The sequence below is a fragment of the Camelus dromedarius genome, chromosome 21 (assembly GCF_036321535.1).
Source record: "Camelus dromedarius isolate mCamDro1 chromosome 21, mCamDro1.pat, whole genome shotgun sequence".
NCBI classification, from domain to species: Eukaryota; Metazoa; Chordata; class Mammalia; order Artiodactyla; family Camelidae; genus Camelus; species Camelus dromedarius.
Genome location: NC_087456.1, coordinates 37,837,670 through 37,855,097, shown reverse-complemented (window position 1 = coordinate 37,855,097; position 17,428 = coordinate 37,837,670). Strand labels below are relative to the sequence as shown.

The window sequence follows — 17,428 nt, the reverse complement described above, 5'->3', positions numbered from 1 at the left end:
CCTCCCCTGCCCCCACAGCCGTCTACACGGACCCACCACACACGGACCCGGCACTGCAGTGGTTCCCACTACAGACCTTGCACCCTCAACACCTCTGCGCCTCTACGTGCTTGCTAGACGCCTCATGCACGTGGGTCCCCACTTAAGTGGAGCTCTATGCACATACAACGCCACATGTGCAAAACCTTCTCTCTCAGGAATGACCCCTGATGTATTTAACCTACAGACGTGTCCATCTTCAGCACAACTAGTCACTTTTAATTACTGTCACCCGTTTAAATCAGTTTGAGGCTTCTGTTCTGCGTTCAAAAGTTGTTGCATGCTCGTCTGCGTCTGTTCCCTCCTCCTCTCGGTGAGTCATCTTCTTCAGTGTTTATGATGTTTTGTGTGAGTTTGGTTTTGGTGAGGAACTGTTTTACAGGAATGCCTCTACATAGGGTGTAGATGAGTTTATTCAAGATGGTTTTGAATTTGCTTTTGCCATGCTGGCTCCAGGGCTTCAAGAGTATAGACCCAGTTTCTCTACTAAATTCTTGGTCTGGGATTTCCAAACTATCTGGGCGGCAAACATCTCCCATAAAGATCTTCTGTGACTGTCCAGGCCCCTGACACTTATCTGGGCCGTGGGCAGTGCTTTGAGAATTCCAGCTTCACGCAGGTTCCTGGGTGCAGACCCCAGTCTAGTCAGGTCCTAAGTCAAGCTTCTTGCCCCCACGTGACATTAGGATCTGCGCCTCGGGCTCCATGGCCCACGACACAGGTTTGGTGCCACCTGGGCTGCACAAACCAGTCTGGCTCTCGTGGTCTCTTCCGTCTTGTCACTGAGGAGCTCCCTGTCATTTCCCTACGTTTATAAAACGGGTCCTTGTAAGCCCACCCACCAGGCTGCTGGAATCACTCCTTTGAACAGAGCTTGGGGCTCTCCTTTCCCTCCGTCTCCTCCACGCTCGCCACTGCCCCTTCTCACACACGTCCTGCAACGGTCTCCTTCTGCCATCACACCCACTCCTGTCCACTCTCCCTACAACTCATGTGCAGTAGGGCAACCAGTTCAAAAGCCAGAATTTTTAAAAAAATGTAAGTCAGATCAGGTTATTTTTTTTGCCTAAAATCGTCTACTGGCATATGACCCAGAAACTCCACTCCTAGGTGGATACCTAAGGGAAGTGAAAACACGTGTCCACACGAAAACTTGAACATGAATATTCATAGCAACGTTCTTCAGTCAAAAGGCAGAAAGTCCAAATGTCCACCAAACAAACGCAGTGCCTCGGCCCGTGACATGGTGCCTGGCAACGACAGTGGGCACAGCTGCAGCGCAGACAAGGCTGGACAACATCACACGAGGTAAAGGCAGCCAGCCACACATGACCACACACTGGTTCCACCCACATGAAACGTCCAGAAAGGCAAATCTACAGAAACAGAAGGCAGGTGAGGGGTTGCTTAGACCCTGGGGTGGGGGGATGGGGTTGTTTTTAAGGGGGTGACAATGTTCCACGACTGACTGTGGCGATGGGTGCACAACTCGGAGCCTGCAGCACTCCCAGTGCGTGAACGGCACCTCTGGAGAGCTGGTCAGACCCTCTCTGGGGGCTCGTCACAGCTCCGAGCATACAAACCCCAACTCCCCGCCACAGGCTGTAAGGCCGCATGACAGAGCTCGCGCCCGCTCCACAGAACCTCCTCGGGCTCCTGCCCTGCACCCTCTGCCCGCCAGCCACAGCGTCTTCCTGGGTCTCTCCAAAGGGTTGAGCGCACTCCCACCACATTCCCCGCCTGGAGCGCTCAGCCCTCCTCTCCCCCGGCTGCCGTCTGACCTACAGACCTCTCAGGAACACTCTCCCTGGCCCCCAGGAGAAGGGAAGTCTTCAGTCGGCAGACCTTCTGGAATGAGCTGTCACAACAGCTCACAGCGTGTCTCCGAGCACAGCGTTTGTGTGCCGCTGTCCCTCCCGGGCACAGGGACCATGTGCTGCTCGGGCTGCACCCTCTGGGCCTGTCCCAGCCCCGGCGACGGTTCATGTCAAGGGACCGCGTGGGTCGGCGCTGTCCCACGCGTCCCAGTTACTTGGCTTGTGCATCGTCCTATTCACTTTATCACCTAACAGTTACTATTCATTACCCGACAAATAGCCAAGCTCTGTCCATCCGTGCCATACCCAGAATGTGCTCTTCCCAACACACCACGTCCATACTGTAATTCGTTAATTCCTCGACTTAGCTCTTTCATTCTCGTATTTCCTCAGGGTGACGCCTGGCACATAGCTGCTGCTCAGTGCACACTTGTGGGCTGAGTAAAACTCCCACCACAAGGTCACAGTCCGGAGCAGGCGCTGTCTTACTGGTCACAGGCTACAAAATTCCCAGAAGGCGGGAACCGGATCTCTAGGTTTCTCTTAACAAAGAGTCACACAACTAAATCTGATCACGAACCTGGCCTACCCACCCTTCCAGGGACCAAGATCTTAAATTTAACTCACTTCACTTGTCCAGGCTCAGGGTTCTTTTAAGGGGGTTTCTCCAGCCAATGAGACTACTTTTGCATTTAGTTTCTAGATAATACTAACAGTATCTACATTACATCTGAACTATCAAATACATAAACATTAGACATTTAAGACTGATTTACTAAAATTTCCCTGGCTAGAAGCCTATTAAAAGATGATAACTGTTGGCTCTGCAATCTATTAGCCCATAAAATGGAATTTCTTCAATTTTTATGTAAAGAAATTTTTTTAAAAAGGAAGGAAAAGAAAGGAATAAGAAAAACACTATTTTTTTAAACTCACTTAACCTCTCCCTTCCATTTCTTCTCAAACTTATGTGTTAGAGCTGTCTTTATAACAAACACACACCTCAACAGTTTAACTCATTGTATTTGGAGATGACAAGACCCTCTGATGTGTTACACACACACACTAACAAATACATTGTCTCTTTCCTTTGGATATTCAAAATAAAATGAAGTCAAATCGACATCTAAATTTTGGTAAAATTTCACCTCTTCTTCTAGTCTTAAACGGGGATGATTATGGCCTCAGTCTGCGAGTCGATCTGACACTCCCAAATGGAATGCATTCTATTTTCAACTCGTCTTCAGGTGGAGGAAACCGCCCATTCTCCTTGGTCGCATCTTCCAAGGTCTCGTAATCCTGACTCCGCTTCTGCCCCGAGTCCCTCCAGGGCCAACCCACGATGCTGTCTCGCAGCCCCTCCCTAACGAGCCTGCACACAACCAGCCTTCCACACGTCAGCCGCACTGCTGGCCTCCCACACTCGTCTCAAGTCAGCTGGAGCTTCCATCCGGCTCTGCTCTCTGAGCCTTCCACCCCACCACTGCTCTCCTTTGCTGCCAGAAGCCATCCTAGACCACCTGGAACAAAACCAAAGATCCTTCTCTGTGCTCAGGCTCTCCTTCACAAGACGGGGAAATAAGGCCTGACAGGGGTCTCTCTTACAAGACAACAGAGGAAGAAATGCCTGTATCCACAACAGAGTAAGTGGCTGCGCTAAATAACCAGAAAAAATTAAGATCGCCACCAAATATCCCCCAGAGGCAAAAACAAACCCTAAGCTATAACACAAAGGTTTGTGTCCATGGAAGTATTTGAGGCTGGGGGAACACTACACACCCCTCCTTCACCCCCACGTCAAGGCAGAACCCACCAATGAAACCAGCCCTAACACACCTCCTCCTCTCCCTGGCTTCCGCAGAGGAGTCCGTCCCCGGAGCAGGGAGCAGAGTGGCAGCTGTAACCCCACTGGCAGAGCTGGGTGGGGGGCGGTTAGTGATCACACAGAGCGGGGTGCTGAGGGGGACGCCGTCTGCGGTCTTCTCTGCTGCCGTGTCAGCCCGGGGTTTGTACGGAGCCCTGAAATCAGAAAAGGCAGAGCAGAGAGAACGGTCAGGGGCGCCGCACAGCAAAGCGCCAGCACAGAGACAGGGGCTTCCAGACCGGCTCGGCCAGAGCAGCTTCTTGCTCAGGTTTTATCTGTAGTTGATTTGTTTTCTTAATTCTGAGCTCTTAAATCTTGGAACAGTGATTACACTTTCAACCTGACATCTTCTGCCTGAGGAGTTATGTTTTATGAAAATTTTTTAACTTGAGATCTAAAAAAAAAAAAAAATTTTTTTTAATTAGCTGAGGCACAAGGCAAGATAGTGACACATGCAAGAGCGCCTAAGTGACTCCTGAGACCAGCTGGCCTCACACACACACACGAGCCAGGCCCTCACACGCGAAGACGACACCGAGGTCACTTACGATCCCAGGCAGCCAGAGTCCCCACGGCGGCCCTCGGCCTAGACCGGACGACCGTCCTCTGGGCTTACCAGAGGTGCTGGACAAGGGCCCTGCAACCTCAGCGCGTCAGCCCTCCCCCACCCAGCCTGGCCACCGCTCGCCTTCCACGGAACCAAAGCCTGACTGTCTACATTCGTGGCTGCAGACAGGAGAGATGGGAATGAAAACTAACAGGGTTCTAATGCGGCCGTAACCACAGACTCTCCAGCGCAAGCTACACAACTCAACTCAGTCGTGTGGAAGCAAGACCTCTGTTTCTTAACAAAGAGTCAAGAGCAACCACTGGCTCTCCACCCAAAAAGCTGCCATTTGTGATGTCACAGCTTGTTGCCAGGTAACAGAGACCCCAGACTGATACTCAGAGATGGGAGGCGCAATGACAGTAATGAATGCTAAAAATTCGGTTTCTTCCACCTACTTAAAACTATCAGAAGTGCTTATAAGTAGCTATAAACTCACTTTCAAATAATCACATTGTCATAACAAGCTTGAAATAATTAATTAGATCATAAAAATCTACATACAGAACCTGGATGCAAGTATAAAGACAGCAGTTCTGAAGCGGCATCTCAACAACACAGGCCACTTCTCCAGAAGCATTAAAACTCAGAAACAGGCGAGATTTTGCATTCATTGTTTAATTTAAATTTCTGAGTTATTAATTTAAAACGCAATTCTTACGACCTGTAAGACACACGAACCTATAGAAAGCACTCATAAAATCAGCCAGAAACAAAGGAGCGAGCAGGAGAAGCCCCAGAGCAGGGCTCACAGGCTCCGGAGGCACCTGGGCTAACCTGTCTGCTGTCCTCAGCTGTGAAGTGGGGGTGACGAGGCGTAAAACACAGATCCTGCGGTGATGAAAGAAAACAGCGTCTGTGGACACCGAGTATCGTGCCGGAGTAAAATGCAAACTCAGTGGAAGCAAGCAGTGAAGCAGAAAAGAGCCCTGAAACAGACAGACCCAGGTCCAAATCCCGCCTCAGTCCCCCGCCAGCTGTGTGACCTCGGGCAGAGCATCCAGTTCGGCCTCAGTTTCCTCACCCGTACAATGAGAGCGACGCTTCCTACGCTGGAGGGCTCTCTGTGCCTGTAAGGCAGGTGTGCCTACCCCATATTCTTGTCCTTTCCCCCTTCCTGCAGAACCGTGTTAGTCAGGGCACCAGTGCCCCTGGTTAAAAATCCCCATTCTCCAAAGTCTCCTGGCCGCTGGACATGGCCAGTGAAACAAAGCAGAAAATCAGTGCTTTGGGGGAAATTCCCCGTTCAGCGGCATTCCTTCTTGGCATACTCTCCCCTTTCCTCCTCCTTCCTGCCTAGAATGCAGCCATGATGGCTAGAACTCTGTCAGCTATTCTGGACCATAAGGCAGCCCACAGAAATGGAAGCCACAGTCTAAACACCAAGCAGCAGAAAGACAGAAGAACAGGGACCCTCCGATGCCTCTGGAGCTGCGTGCCAGCCCTGCTGCTCTAGACTGTCTTGAGCGAGAGGCGAAAAGTAACCTTTGCTGCATTTAAGTCCTTCTTGCTAGGGTTTACTGCCATGTGTGGTGAACCCCTGCTGATATAACTTCCATGGGCACCTGAGCCGTGCCCAGCACATCCTGGGGCCCCACAAGTGCAGCTGCAAGTGCCCCCCAAGTCAGTCACCTCTGTGATTCAGTTTCTCCATCTACGGGGACACCACTGACCATGTCACGGATCACCGTGAGGCCCTAACACACCGGCACACAGTCACCCAGCATTATTACAAGCAATCCACCACAAGCTATGGCTCCCGGCCAAAGGAGTGGTTGCCATTTGTCTCAGGAACAAGAGTCCAGGAGCCGACAAGTACCCGTCAGGCACCGACAAGTACCCATCAGGCACCCTGTCAGCGGAGCTCCCGCAGCAACCCTGTCCTCATGAACGTGCTTCTCTCTGGATCTGTCGTAGGCACGAGGCCCAGAAGAGGAGTCCCCCGACCGCAGCCACATGTGAAATGGCCTCTGACCACATTAAACCCCAGGCACGGCCGCCTGGAGCTCTGCCCCACTCCGCAGGGACACGCTGCCCCTCCCACCCCCAGGTTGGGTGGGGAACCAGGAGGGAGCTACCCAGGAACAGGGTCCAGACAGACAGACAGACACAGATCTCTTCCTTCCTCTGTGTGCCCAGCAAGACAACTCATCGCTGGGAGTCCCTGGGAGCCTCTGGAACAAGAGTTAGTTTTCCTTCTGATTTGAATTTGAATGCCAACTTCCAAAAGGACCAAAGAGAAAGATTCCTACTGAGAGTTACTGGACGTTGACACAGTGACACACGGGACACTTGTCAGACGTGATTTACCACAATGGGACCACCCTCAAGGAGTAACCGCAGCTGGGCGGGTCACTGAGAGCCGGGAGCAGCGTGTTGAGCCGATGCCTCAACACGGCCCACGACCATCCAATGAGCCACCGCTGACGGAGTGACAGGAGTGAAGAAGAAGCACCCTTGTGAAATCATGGCCGTTTTCACAGGCGCTCAGTCAGCCCCAGATGTGCTTCCAGAGGCACTAGCTCTGATGAGTGCACCTCGAGTGGCTCCAAGAAGCCTCACCTGCCTCGGCGTGCGTGCAGGCTCTGATGAGTGCGCCTCGAGTGGCTCCCAGAAGCCTCACCCTCCTCGGCGTGCGTGCATGCAGGTGTGGCTGTGTACCCTGCCTGCAGCGGGGAGGGAGGGCAGATGGATATGGCAGCGGCGAGTGGCAGGGTGTGACCATGACCGGCTGAAGGTAGGGGCTTGTGGGGCCACTACTCCTACCCCCGGACGCGCTGCAAGAAGCACACCGTCACTTCCTTCAGGACACGCAGCTCCCCCACCATCCCAGCTCCGCCTCCCACCAGACTGTGCCCTGGAAGGGATGGAGGCCTAGGAGAGGGCGTGACCCGGGTGGCGAGTGCCCAGTCTGCGGAGAAGCAGGCCCTGCCCAAAGAGGAAGGAAGGTGTGGGGAGAGGATGCACAAGAGAGAGCAGGAGGAGAGCGCAGGAATGGGCAGGGCCAAGATGGGAGCCAGCCAGGAAGGCAGAGTGGCCTTGCTAGGAAACAGCTCCAGCTCGGAGCAGCCCTGAAGCCACCTGGTGCAGACGCAGCACTGCGAAAGCTCCAAGCCGAGCTGGGTCTGGGGAGGTTCTGGAGGGGACTCGGGAGTGACGGCCAGAGGAGAGGGCAGCGGCAGAAGTGCCCTGGGAGGACTGGAGGACTGCGTCTAGAAGGAAGGGCACTGAAGGCAACAAGGGACGGCGTGTCTGCCTCAGCTGCAGATAGGTGAGAGCCACCCCAACTGCAGTAAAACCTCGCCTGGGCTAGGATTTCTTTAAAACTCCCTGACTGTAACAGTAAACAAACACTTGATGGGGTGACCAAAAGAAGCCAGGAAGCCTTCTCTGGGAAAAGATGCATTTTACTGGGCTGTATGACAAGAATTTCTGCCTAAAAAACAAGAGGAGGACCGAAAATGGAGAGGCCTGGCACAGCCCGAGAGTGACCGTCTGCTCACGCTTTCTTTTTGAAACAGAGGCTGTACGTGAATCTTTCCTCTTGAAAGATCATAAAATAACCACGTGCTTCAGGGTCACAGAAGAAAAGCTCTGGGAACCCAAGGTACAAAGCAGGCCGTACACGTTTTCTCAAAATGCGCTCACACGATGGAGTGAGCCCGCAGCAGAAGCCTGCCGCTTCCTCCGTTCCCCGCGACTGTCAAACCAGACGCGACTCACTGCGTCCACCTGCTGATTATCTGGGCAAGGAAATCACCGACCCTACCACAAAATAACACCAGGCCTGAAAATTAAATGGCAGCTTCATCTTTCCTGAGATCTAGAACATTTTTTTAGCAAGGTTTTCTTGGTCCTGGATCCAACCAGAGAGAGTACCAGTGTTATCTGCACAGACTGGGCCTCACTCTTGGAGACAGAGACAGGAGAGGCCGCCTGGAGGCCCAGTCACTGAGGCCGTGTGACACAGCCTCTATGAGGCCACGGGACTGAACTTGTGTGTGTTCAGAGTGGAGCCCTTTCTCACAGGATGTGTCTGCACAACTGGAGAACATTAAAAGGCAACAGTGGGCTCTTCGATGGATGGCTTACTAGTTGCCATGATCCAGCGTTAACTGGTTGACAAGGTTCTTCCCAGCAGGTGGAAGTAAGTTTTGATCCCAAACACAAGGTCTATGGCCACAGCCTATTTCCAGGGAAGCCACTGATCATCTAAACACTTTCATGATGAAGGCTACGGTACAGAGAGTCAGCAGGGGGTTAAGAAAGTGGAAGCGAAGAAAGAAGTCAAAGTAAGCCGAGAATCAGACTCTCCCACGTCAGCAGCAAGTTCAAATTAAAGTATTAATTTAGTGTATCTTAGGCTTAATGGCTCTGGCAAAGGTGCTCTGCTTGCTGGCCGGGACACAGCAAAGAAAATTACTGCAGTAAAGGGCATACAGACGAGAAGAAGAAGAGGAAACCCATGTACCTTCTCGGCACCAAACTTGCGAGTTTCACATCTTGATGGATCTGAGGGCCATTAAAGTCACAAAAGAAAAACAAACAACTCAAGTCCCTAAATTAACAGGCTTCAACATGACATTTATTTAATGCAACACACAACTGTCCCCTCTCCCTCTCCCCTCACGCCCTAGGGCCCTCCCTGCCTCCCCTCAAATCACCAGAGATGAGACCCAGTCCAGCTTCAGACACAGGAACTAAACTCGGTCCTGCTCAGAGATCTCTACGGGTCACACTAGCTGAGGGTTTTGCGGGACTAGAGGGTGCAGTATACATTCAGGCCTGTCTGTGGTGAGGGTCTGGAATTAGCTTACTCTCATTCAGTTAGGAAAGTAAACTAATTTTAATTTAAGATCAGTTAAGACGTTGCTCCCAAGAAATCTAAATGCAACTCGTTTTCTAATTCATCTTTGTGGTGCTGACTGGATGCAAAGGCCTGCGTGATTGCCACGTGCCCACAGCCAGAGTGGAGGAGCCCCTCCCACCCCCAAGCCTGAGCCCGTACCTTCTCAGGTAGGCTGACACGCAGGAGGGGGAAGCAGCTGTCCAGGGAGCTTCGTTTCCCTCTGTTTCGTCCCTCCACGCCTGCCGGGCACAGGGCCCGCTCCTCACCAGGTTAGCGGCCGACTCTCTGCAGAGCAGGAAAGAAAACACGAACCCTGAGTGCTGCCAGCGGCGTTTGTCCACGAGACGGCGTGCGCTGGGAGAGTCCAGGTGGGCCAACTGTAATGTGGCTGAAGACACAGACTTTTTCAAGCGATTCTGTTTCACACACCCATTTCTTTGTACAGACAGAGAACTGGTTAAATATTACAGTTCTCTTTTATCAACTTAAAAGTCAAAAGCCGAGTGATTTCAATAGGTACCACTCACGTCAAAGATCCGCAGCCCTTCTGTAAGAAGAAGCGACTCCCGTTCCTCACTGAGGACGCCTCACAGATCAGCCCCAACGATGGGCTGCTCAAAGAGGGCGGAGAAGGGGGCGGTGAGAGCGGTGAGGGCGGTGAGGACCTGGTCACAAGTGACGGAGGACAGGCTGGAAGCTCCACAGTAAACGGAGAGGAGCCGGGAGAGGCTGCGGCACTGCCTGGGGGTGTCTGCTCCCCGAGGCCATGCAGAGCAGGCCTTCCCAAGCCCCAGTGTGCACTGCAAACCCGGGGGTTCTGTCACCAAACAGATTCCAGCCCCGCAGCTCTGGGGGGACCTGAGAGGCTGCACTTCGCACAGGCTCCTGGTGACAGCGGTGCTGCTGGCTGGAGGCCACACCACCCCAAGAAGAGAAGTGCCAGCTCGGCTCCTGCTGAGACACAGTGAGGGCACCTCAAACTCCCCATGTCCACTTAAACTTGACTTCCCTACAAATCAGAAGTTGATCGATTTGATTACATGACACACTCTGAGCGTTAACACGGGCCAGGCCCTGCGCTGGGCACTAGGGGTGCTTGAGAGCCAGATAGGCAGACCTACATTTCAAGCCACTGGCGGACTAAACACCACCCACACCTGGAAGGGGCTGGAAGGCCCCTGAAGACAGTCTAAGCGGGAGGGGGAACGCGGGCACGCAGGAACGGATGACTTCCAGCTGCTGGGGGCCTGAGGGAGGGTTACCTGTTCTCCTTTCCCTCAGGGTCCCTTGTGCCGCTGAGCCTCCGGGGTGCCAGTGAGCTGAAGTGGCTTCTGTTCTCTCTCTCCTGCAAGAGCGGAACACGTGAAGCGCAGGGAAGGCACCGGCTGGCCCAGGGTGGAGCGTTCTGGGTGAAAAAGCAGACCTGAACGTGCCGTGCCAGCCTGCTTCTCGATGCAGCACCAAGCCAACCTGAGCGGTGTCACGGGCCCGCTCTTGAGGGCTTATTCCTAACGCTCCTCCATTGAAAACCAGCCTGTAGGGAAATGACTCTCACGGAAAAGCCAGGATGAGCAGAACCAAACGGCAGCACAGATCACACGGAGCCGCCCTACTGAGAGAGGGAGCCTCTGAAAAGCCACGGGGCTCCACCGGAGCTTCTCTTCCTGCGGCTGCAGCTTTCAGCACCACAAACGGGCCCGGCGCAAATCCGGCCGACACGCCCCAGCCCAGGAGTTCCCAGAAACACAGTGCGAGTGGGGCCTGGGCCCCAGGTAGGGGCAGCAGGTGAGCCCATGAAATCTGGACCCAAAAGTGAAGAAAGAAAGATGTGCTCCTCCTGGAAGAACATGCAGACAAGCTGCCTGTGAACTGAGCCTGATCGTACATCTATTAATGGAAAAAACAGGCATCGAATTTTTTTCCTAAGCGCTAATTTGCCTGAGCCTCATTAGGACTGAAAGCCCAACTAAGGAACTTTTCTTCTAAACGTCAAAAGAATAAATTACTGGTGTTGGGTCAGAGGAACCTTTTAGGCCGTATCCAAATTTTCATGCTTCTGACTCATTTTTTTGGCCCTAGGTAAGGAGAGTAAGAAAGAGCAAACGTAAGGAATGCCAAAAGGAAAAGGATTTTTTCTTTTTTGGCCAAGCAAACAGCTACTCGATTAATCAACATGCCTGTCTCTTTTGAAAGGCTCTGCAGGGCTACGAAATGTTTTCGTTCTTTCCCAAGGCAGGAGGCTCGCAGAAGGAAGCCGCCCGGGTGCCAGGCCCGCCGGGCTCACCTTATCCCTGTTGTCCAGCAGGGCGGAGACACGAGGGCTGGAGGCCGAGCGGTGCACGGAGGGTCCTCGGTCCCGCAGGGCGTCCCGGGAGCTGGCCGCCTCGCTCAGCATGTTGTGGCTGCCCGTCTTCCTGAGCCCCAGTCTCCACGAGGAAGGAGACTCATCCCTGGGCGCCTCAGGCTTGGGGAAGAGGCTGGAGAGCTGTGAGGGAGGAAGCAGAGAGGAAGAGCACAGCCCAGTCCTGGCAGCCCTCCCTCTGCCGGGCTAGCTGTGCCCACGAAGGGCGAGGAGAGCCAGTCTGTGGGGTCTGCCCACGCTCCCTCCCTCCCACCTGCAGACGCGGGACCTCTCGAGGCGCCCTTCCCCCCCGGGCCCACCCTGCCTCACCTCGACGGGGCTGCCCTGAGAAGCTGGACCCCAGGTGCGCCCTGTGCAGCAGATATTAACTCAGAACACGCTTCCTGGCTCGCTGTGTCCCTGGGACAGGCCCCCTCCCCGGGCCCCAACATGCCCCCTATAAACGGTGGCAATGGGCTCATGACTGCGTTAACTGGGGAGACTGGAGGACACAAGGTGGCTGGCGCACAGCATGCTGCGAGGTCCGTGACAAGGCTGTGCAGCTGACTCAAGCTAACACTAACAGAAATACTAAAGGCCTTCCACGCAAATTCTAGTTGCTTATTTCAAGGACACGGTTTATCTGATCTATGCATTTCAGACTTCAGTGAGCAGCAAAATGACAAACGAAAAATGTGGTACAAGTCATAGAGTTGCCGTTCTTTAAATTCTGCCAAGAGACCATCTTTCAAAAACTGATTACCATTTCCAACACCATCATTTCATTAAAAAAAATTTAACATCAAAGAAGAAAGCTTTACGAGAGCTTATGCCGTCTTTAATCATCTCACTTTGCTGTAAAGCACAGAAGACGTCACAGGTGGGGAGCACTTGGGGGCCTGGTCTTTAGAACATCAGCAGACACCCTCTTCCTGGGATGGGGGGGCCTGCAAGAAGGTTTGGTCCTTCTCCAAAACTAGGCCACCTTTGCCGCCTGGCACAACGAACGTGCAACGGAAACATGAAGTCACACTTACACCTTCTCTTCTGATCCAGCACCTGAATGCACGTACTTGCGGACTCTTTCCCGCTGAGAGAACCAACCCTGTCCGCTCCTTATGAGCCACCCTGGTTCAGAGGGGAGGTGGCCTTCCCAGCAATATTTCAGCAACGCGGAGTAAGTCTGAATGTGTGCATATTCTTTCTATCTTGTATTTTTTTCCCTTTAAGAAGCAGGAGACCCAGCCACAGCCTGAGGCAGTGCACGCGGCACAGCTGAGGCAGAGAGGCTGAGCCCCAGCCAGCCTCCTGGACCAGTCACGGGGCGCTCCAGGGATCGGCCCGCAGCCGGGCGAGGCCCCTCCTTCCCAAGAGGACTCCACAGTCCCATCTTCTCAACCCATGGGCTCTAGGAAGATCGGTAAGTTAATGCTACAAAACCACAGAGCTGCTCAACAGCTTCATTCCAAAGAACTCGCTCCCGTTCTCAACCTCAACGCTAATTTTACCCTTTGTGCTGGCGGGTCACCGCTCTCCCTGAACACTGACGAGAGGAGGAGGGACCATGAGTATTTCAACAAGTTCTTTCAACCTCTGCTCTCTGCTCGTCATGAACTATGAAGACTTGACTCATGGAAGTGAAACTTAAAACAGCCAAGTTAAAACAGGAGGGCAGTCATCAAACAACCACTGTCAGACGTCGGCCGTCCTCCCAGCCCAACCTGAGCCACACACGCACACCTGGACTTCACACGGGAAGAAAGCGGGCGACCAACGAGACGTCACTGGTCCCACACAGCCGCCGCCCAAGCTACCCAAGCCGCTGCGGCCAAACTGGCCTGGGGACAGTCTCAGTGTCTTTTTCACATATTGTGGGCAATGCTGTGGACATGCCCCCAAATCCATATACTGAAGCCCCAATCCCCAGGGTGACTATACTTGGAGAAGCGGTATCTGAGAGCCAGGAAGAGGGCCCTCACCAGGAACTGAGATGGCCGGCACCTCGACCTTGGACTTCCCGGCCTCCAGAACCGTGAGAAATCAACTGCTGCTGTTTGAAGCCACCAGGCTGTGGTGTTTGTCGTGCCGCCTGAGCCAGCCGAGACAGGCGTGCAGGCCTTCTCACCACTGCAGTGGAGGGACACCTGGAGTGACCCCGGTACTCACCCCCGTGCTCACCCTCCGAGCTGCAGAGGCGGAGAAGGCGCTCTGTGCTGATGCTGGCGTCTGCTCCGAGACACTGCTCCTGCTTTCAGAGCTGGAGTGGCTGATGATGGCGTCTGGCTTTTTATCTGTTATTTACGGCAAGAGAAGCAATGAACACAAGTGTGAAAGTCTCATCCGTGTGTGTATGTAGCTTTCTGCCAACAGAAAAGATTTACTCGTTATCAAAATGGATTATTAGGGCCATGTACTGCTTGGATTCAAACTAAGATAAAACTCCTGGCAACTGCTGCCCCTTCCAAGAAAATAAACTCACTGGAACTCCTGCCTTGGTAGACTCCCCGCCAACTCCCACAGGTGTGACTGGCAGCTTCTCCACAGGGTACGTCACATGTAAAGTTCATCAGTGAGTCCAGGCTAAGGGACCGCTCTGTTTTGGGGTTTGGGCAGGAAAGGCCAGAAGAAGTGTAAGACAGACCTTGCTTTTGGGGTAATTACAATCAAGAAAAGAGATGCGCAGTAATAATGGTAACAACATGAGATCAAGCACGTCAGGTGCTAAGCTGGCTGATGCGGATCAGCAAGTGCTTCTGGAGCTCAGAGCAGAGGCAGCCCCTCCGGGGTGGGGTGGGGGCAGTAAGGGAAGGTGCCACGGAAGAGGCGGGAAGACACTCCCCAATTGGCAGGAGGGCGCAGGGCAGAGGAAGAGCCCAGGAAGCGGAACGCCCACAGCGTGGCCAGGAAGGTGGCAGGCCTGCTTTCCGCAACGAGTGCTCCTGGGGCCGTGAAAGGAAAGAAGGCCAGAGAGCATCACGGAGCTCACGGAGGACACCGAGTCCAGCCGTGGAACTGCGGTTGGCGAGCCCCCACGACATCAAAAAACCACCAGCCCCAGGCCTGCACCTCATGGCTGCTGGGGCCTTCAGCTCCTTGTCCTCAGAAACCACACCCCAGAGCAACCTACTCGTGATGTGAGGCTTTCAAGCCACAGCCTAGCTGTGTGACACTGGGCAGGTTACTTGGCATATCTGAACCTCTACCCTCCTACTGATAAATCCAAGATTTTAATTCTTGCCTTATGAGTTGCTGTGAAGATTAGAGATAAAATGTTTTCAAATTGCATAGCTCAATGTCTGGCCATATTAAGTTCCCTGAAAACAGCTTATTATCTTTAATGTTATTATTTTTGTGGTTATTGTGAATATTTGAGTCAGTGTTTAAATACCATCTGATTATCCCTATCCTTAAGAAATCTGCCTCCCTGCCAAATGTGACAGACCACTGGAGCAGTAACTCCCTCATGACGTGCCCTCTCACCCTGACTCTGGCCTCAGAGCTCGGACTCTCCACGGCCACAGGGACCTGGTGAGTGGGACACAGGCAGAGGCTCAGTAAAGGCTTGTGCGCAGAGCCAGGCCTCTCTGGTCACTTCTGGGTCAGTGGGGGCTGGCCCAGCAGATGCCAAGTGACATGTGGCCCACGTGCCCCAATGTCCTGGCAGCCACCAGGAAGGAAGGCCGCCCCGCTGACTCCCTGACTCACGCAAACACGCGAGTGAGCCCAGCACTACCGCCAAAGGGCAGAGCAGCCACCCCGCAGAGCCATTCCTAAACTGCCAACCCATAAAACTGGGTGCACAGAAAGAGCGTTTTACTTGCTGCTAAGTTTCGGGATGGCTGGTCATGCAGCAATGGATAACAAGCACACCAAGTGTTTAAGTCAAATAAGTGAGAGGGAAGAAACAGAGTCTGAACCAAACTGCTCACATGTAGCTCAAACTATTAACCCCCCACCACAACATCTATCTGAGAGACACACGGCCACTGTCACCTTACGGGCCGGCATCTGCAGACCTTCACGGGCAGGGTCCACACGCTGCCCGGATTCACCGCGTGCCGGGCGCCGGCGGGACCTGAAGGCACGAGCACACCCTGGCCGTGTGCGCGGAGCACCCACCAAGCAGAAGGCCCTGCTCTCGGCACCGGGACCGACAGGATGGGCAGCACGACACCCGGCGCCCCAGTGACTCACAGGTGGGGACACGGCAGGTGAGGCCAAAGCGGAAGCAGCACTGGCGCCCCTGGTCCACAGGGCGCCCAGGGTCCAGTAGCGTCCCCAGGAGTCAGGGGTAAACCTTCAACAGCCAGAGTCAGTGAAGGGCCTACAGCCACCCTAGGTGGTGACCGGCAGCTCGCTAGGCTGGAGCGTCCCCTGCGTCCCCCCCTGATTCCCCCGAACCTCCCTGACCTCTCCACCTGCCCGCCCCCTCCTAACCATGGTGCCCCAGACACTTCACCCCCCGGGACACCCTGATCCAGCTTTAGCTCCCACAGTTGCACATTGCCCCCACTTCACCAAGAGGCCCCAAGTCCCAGTCAGCATCTCAGACACGCCACTTGCCAGCTGTGGGAGCTAATGCCCCTAACCTCTGGGGTCAGGTTCCCCTCTAAAGAGTGGTGACAATGATACACAACCTCAGAGTGTGGTTGTGAGGATTAAATAAAAGTGTCTAAGTGTGTTGCAAATGAAAAAGCACTACAGAAACGTAAAGTGTCATTACAAACCCAAACTAAACACAATCTCTCTTACAGTGAACACCCCTGGCTGCCTTAAATCTCTCACATGACACGCACTTTGCATGTACAGGCCTCCCCCGCCCCACCCCTAGACTCACTCAGCAGCACGTTTAATGAACGTGAGCACTGCTGGGTGCCAGGTCCGGAGCTGAGACCGGGGCATGACACACCAGGGCGCCCAGGCCAGGTGACGTGTGGCGCAGCAGAGAGGGTGCAGTTCTAGAGGGTGACACGGGAGCGGTCACAGGCGAGGGCAGTGGAGTGGGCCACGCCTCCTCTGCGACCCGCCTGGAAAAACCTATAGAAAGACGTCTTCAGTCAGGAGATCCTACAGCTTCTGACGGAAACCACGCAGTAAACATGTGGTGGCCAGAGATGGACAGAAGTGCTCCAAGGCAGGAGAACCCAGGGCCTGCTGGGGAGATGCAGCTCGCGGCTTGGCGGCCACAGCACGGGGAGGCCGCAGGAGCTAGGTCACCAGAGGTCAGCTGCAGGGCCTGGGGTTTTCTCTGCAGCAGAGACACGGTGAGGAGGGTGTCACAGAAGGTTTCTGGATGGGGCGCTGCTCAGGCAGGGGTGCTGGGTGTTCTGGCTCACAGCAACATGCAGCTGGGCTGCAGGGAACGAGAGACCCAAGGCCTGGGTGCCCAGCATGAACGAACCCCTAAGCAGGCAGCCCTCCTCCTCCACGAACACCCTGGTGGCTACCTCAGTGCCCAAGCTCAGAGCAAGTCTAGACACCAGCTCCAGCAGCCCCTGAAGCCTAAGACACGTACAGACTCAGTGAATAGCATGAACGTTATAAAGATAAACAGTTGTACATTCTGGTAGGTACTACGTAGTATTTCCAGAGCAAGCTGTGTCCGCTAAGAACAGCCTCAGTGAAAAAAAGGTGGCCTCCTGGACTATAAACTTAGCTGGCACCCATCTTTTCTGTGGAACTGACGGTCTCTCACTTCCTCTAACGACATCACAGACTCCGAGGTGGAGACCCAGACAGAACCTGGCAGTGCTCCCTGTACTGAGAGGAACCAGGTCCGTGAGGGCCGACCTCCTCGGGAGCGGAAGCCCCAAAAACAGAGCGTGCCAGACGTCTCCACATGAGCATCAGCTGGGGCAGGGCTCAAGGGAACCAGGCTCCACAGACTGACCGTGCACTTCCCTCTGCCTCG

The 17,428-nt window shown here is 54.0% G+C and overlaps 1 protein-coding gene across 13 annotated transcripts in view; it reads right to left on the bottom strand.

Moving 5' to 3' along the window:
- Window positions 1-17,428, bottom strand: part of PPP1R12B (protein phosphatase 1 regulatory subunit 12B) — a 125,353-nt gene that overhangs the window by 66,311 nt on the left and 41,614 nt on the right. For 2 of the 13 annotated variants that reach the window (XM_064477338.1, XM_064477340.1), the window contains exons 9-13: window positions 13,696-13,808; window positions 11,461-11,661; window positions 10,439-10,521; window positions 9,336-9,461; window positions 3,693-3,875 (exon numbers count right to left, since the gene is read on the bottom strand). In XM_064477338.1, the coding sequence (XP_064333408.1) occupies window positions 3,693-3,875; window positions 9,336-9,461; window positions 10,439-10,521; window positions 11,461-11,661; window positions 13,696-13,808 (706 nt within the window). Of the gene's footprint in view, window positions 1-3,692; window positions 3,876-6,889; window positions 7,105-8,798; window positions 8,840-9,335; window positions 9,462-9,703; window positions 9,788-10,438; window positions 10,582-11,460; window positions 11,662-13,683; window positions 13,809-17,428 lie in introns of those variants that run through there. The other 11 variants (XM_064477337.1, XM_064477339.1, XR_010377204.1 and 8 more) reach the window with 10 other exon arrangements.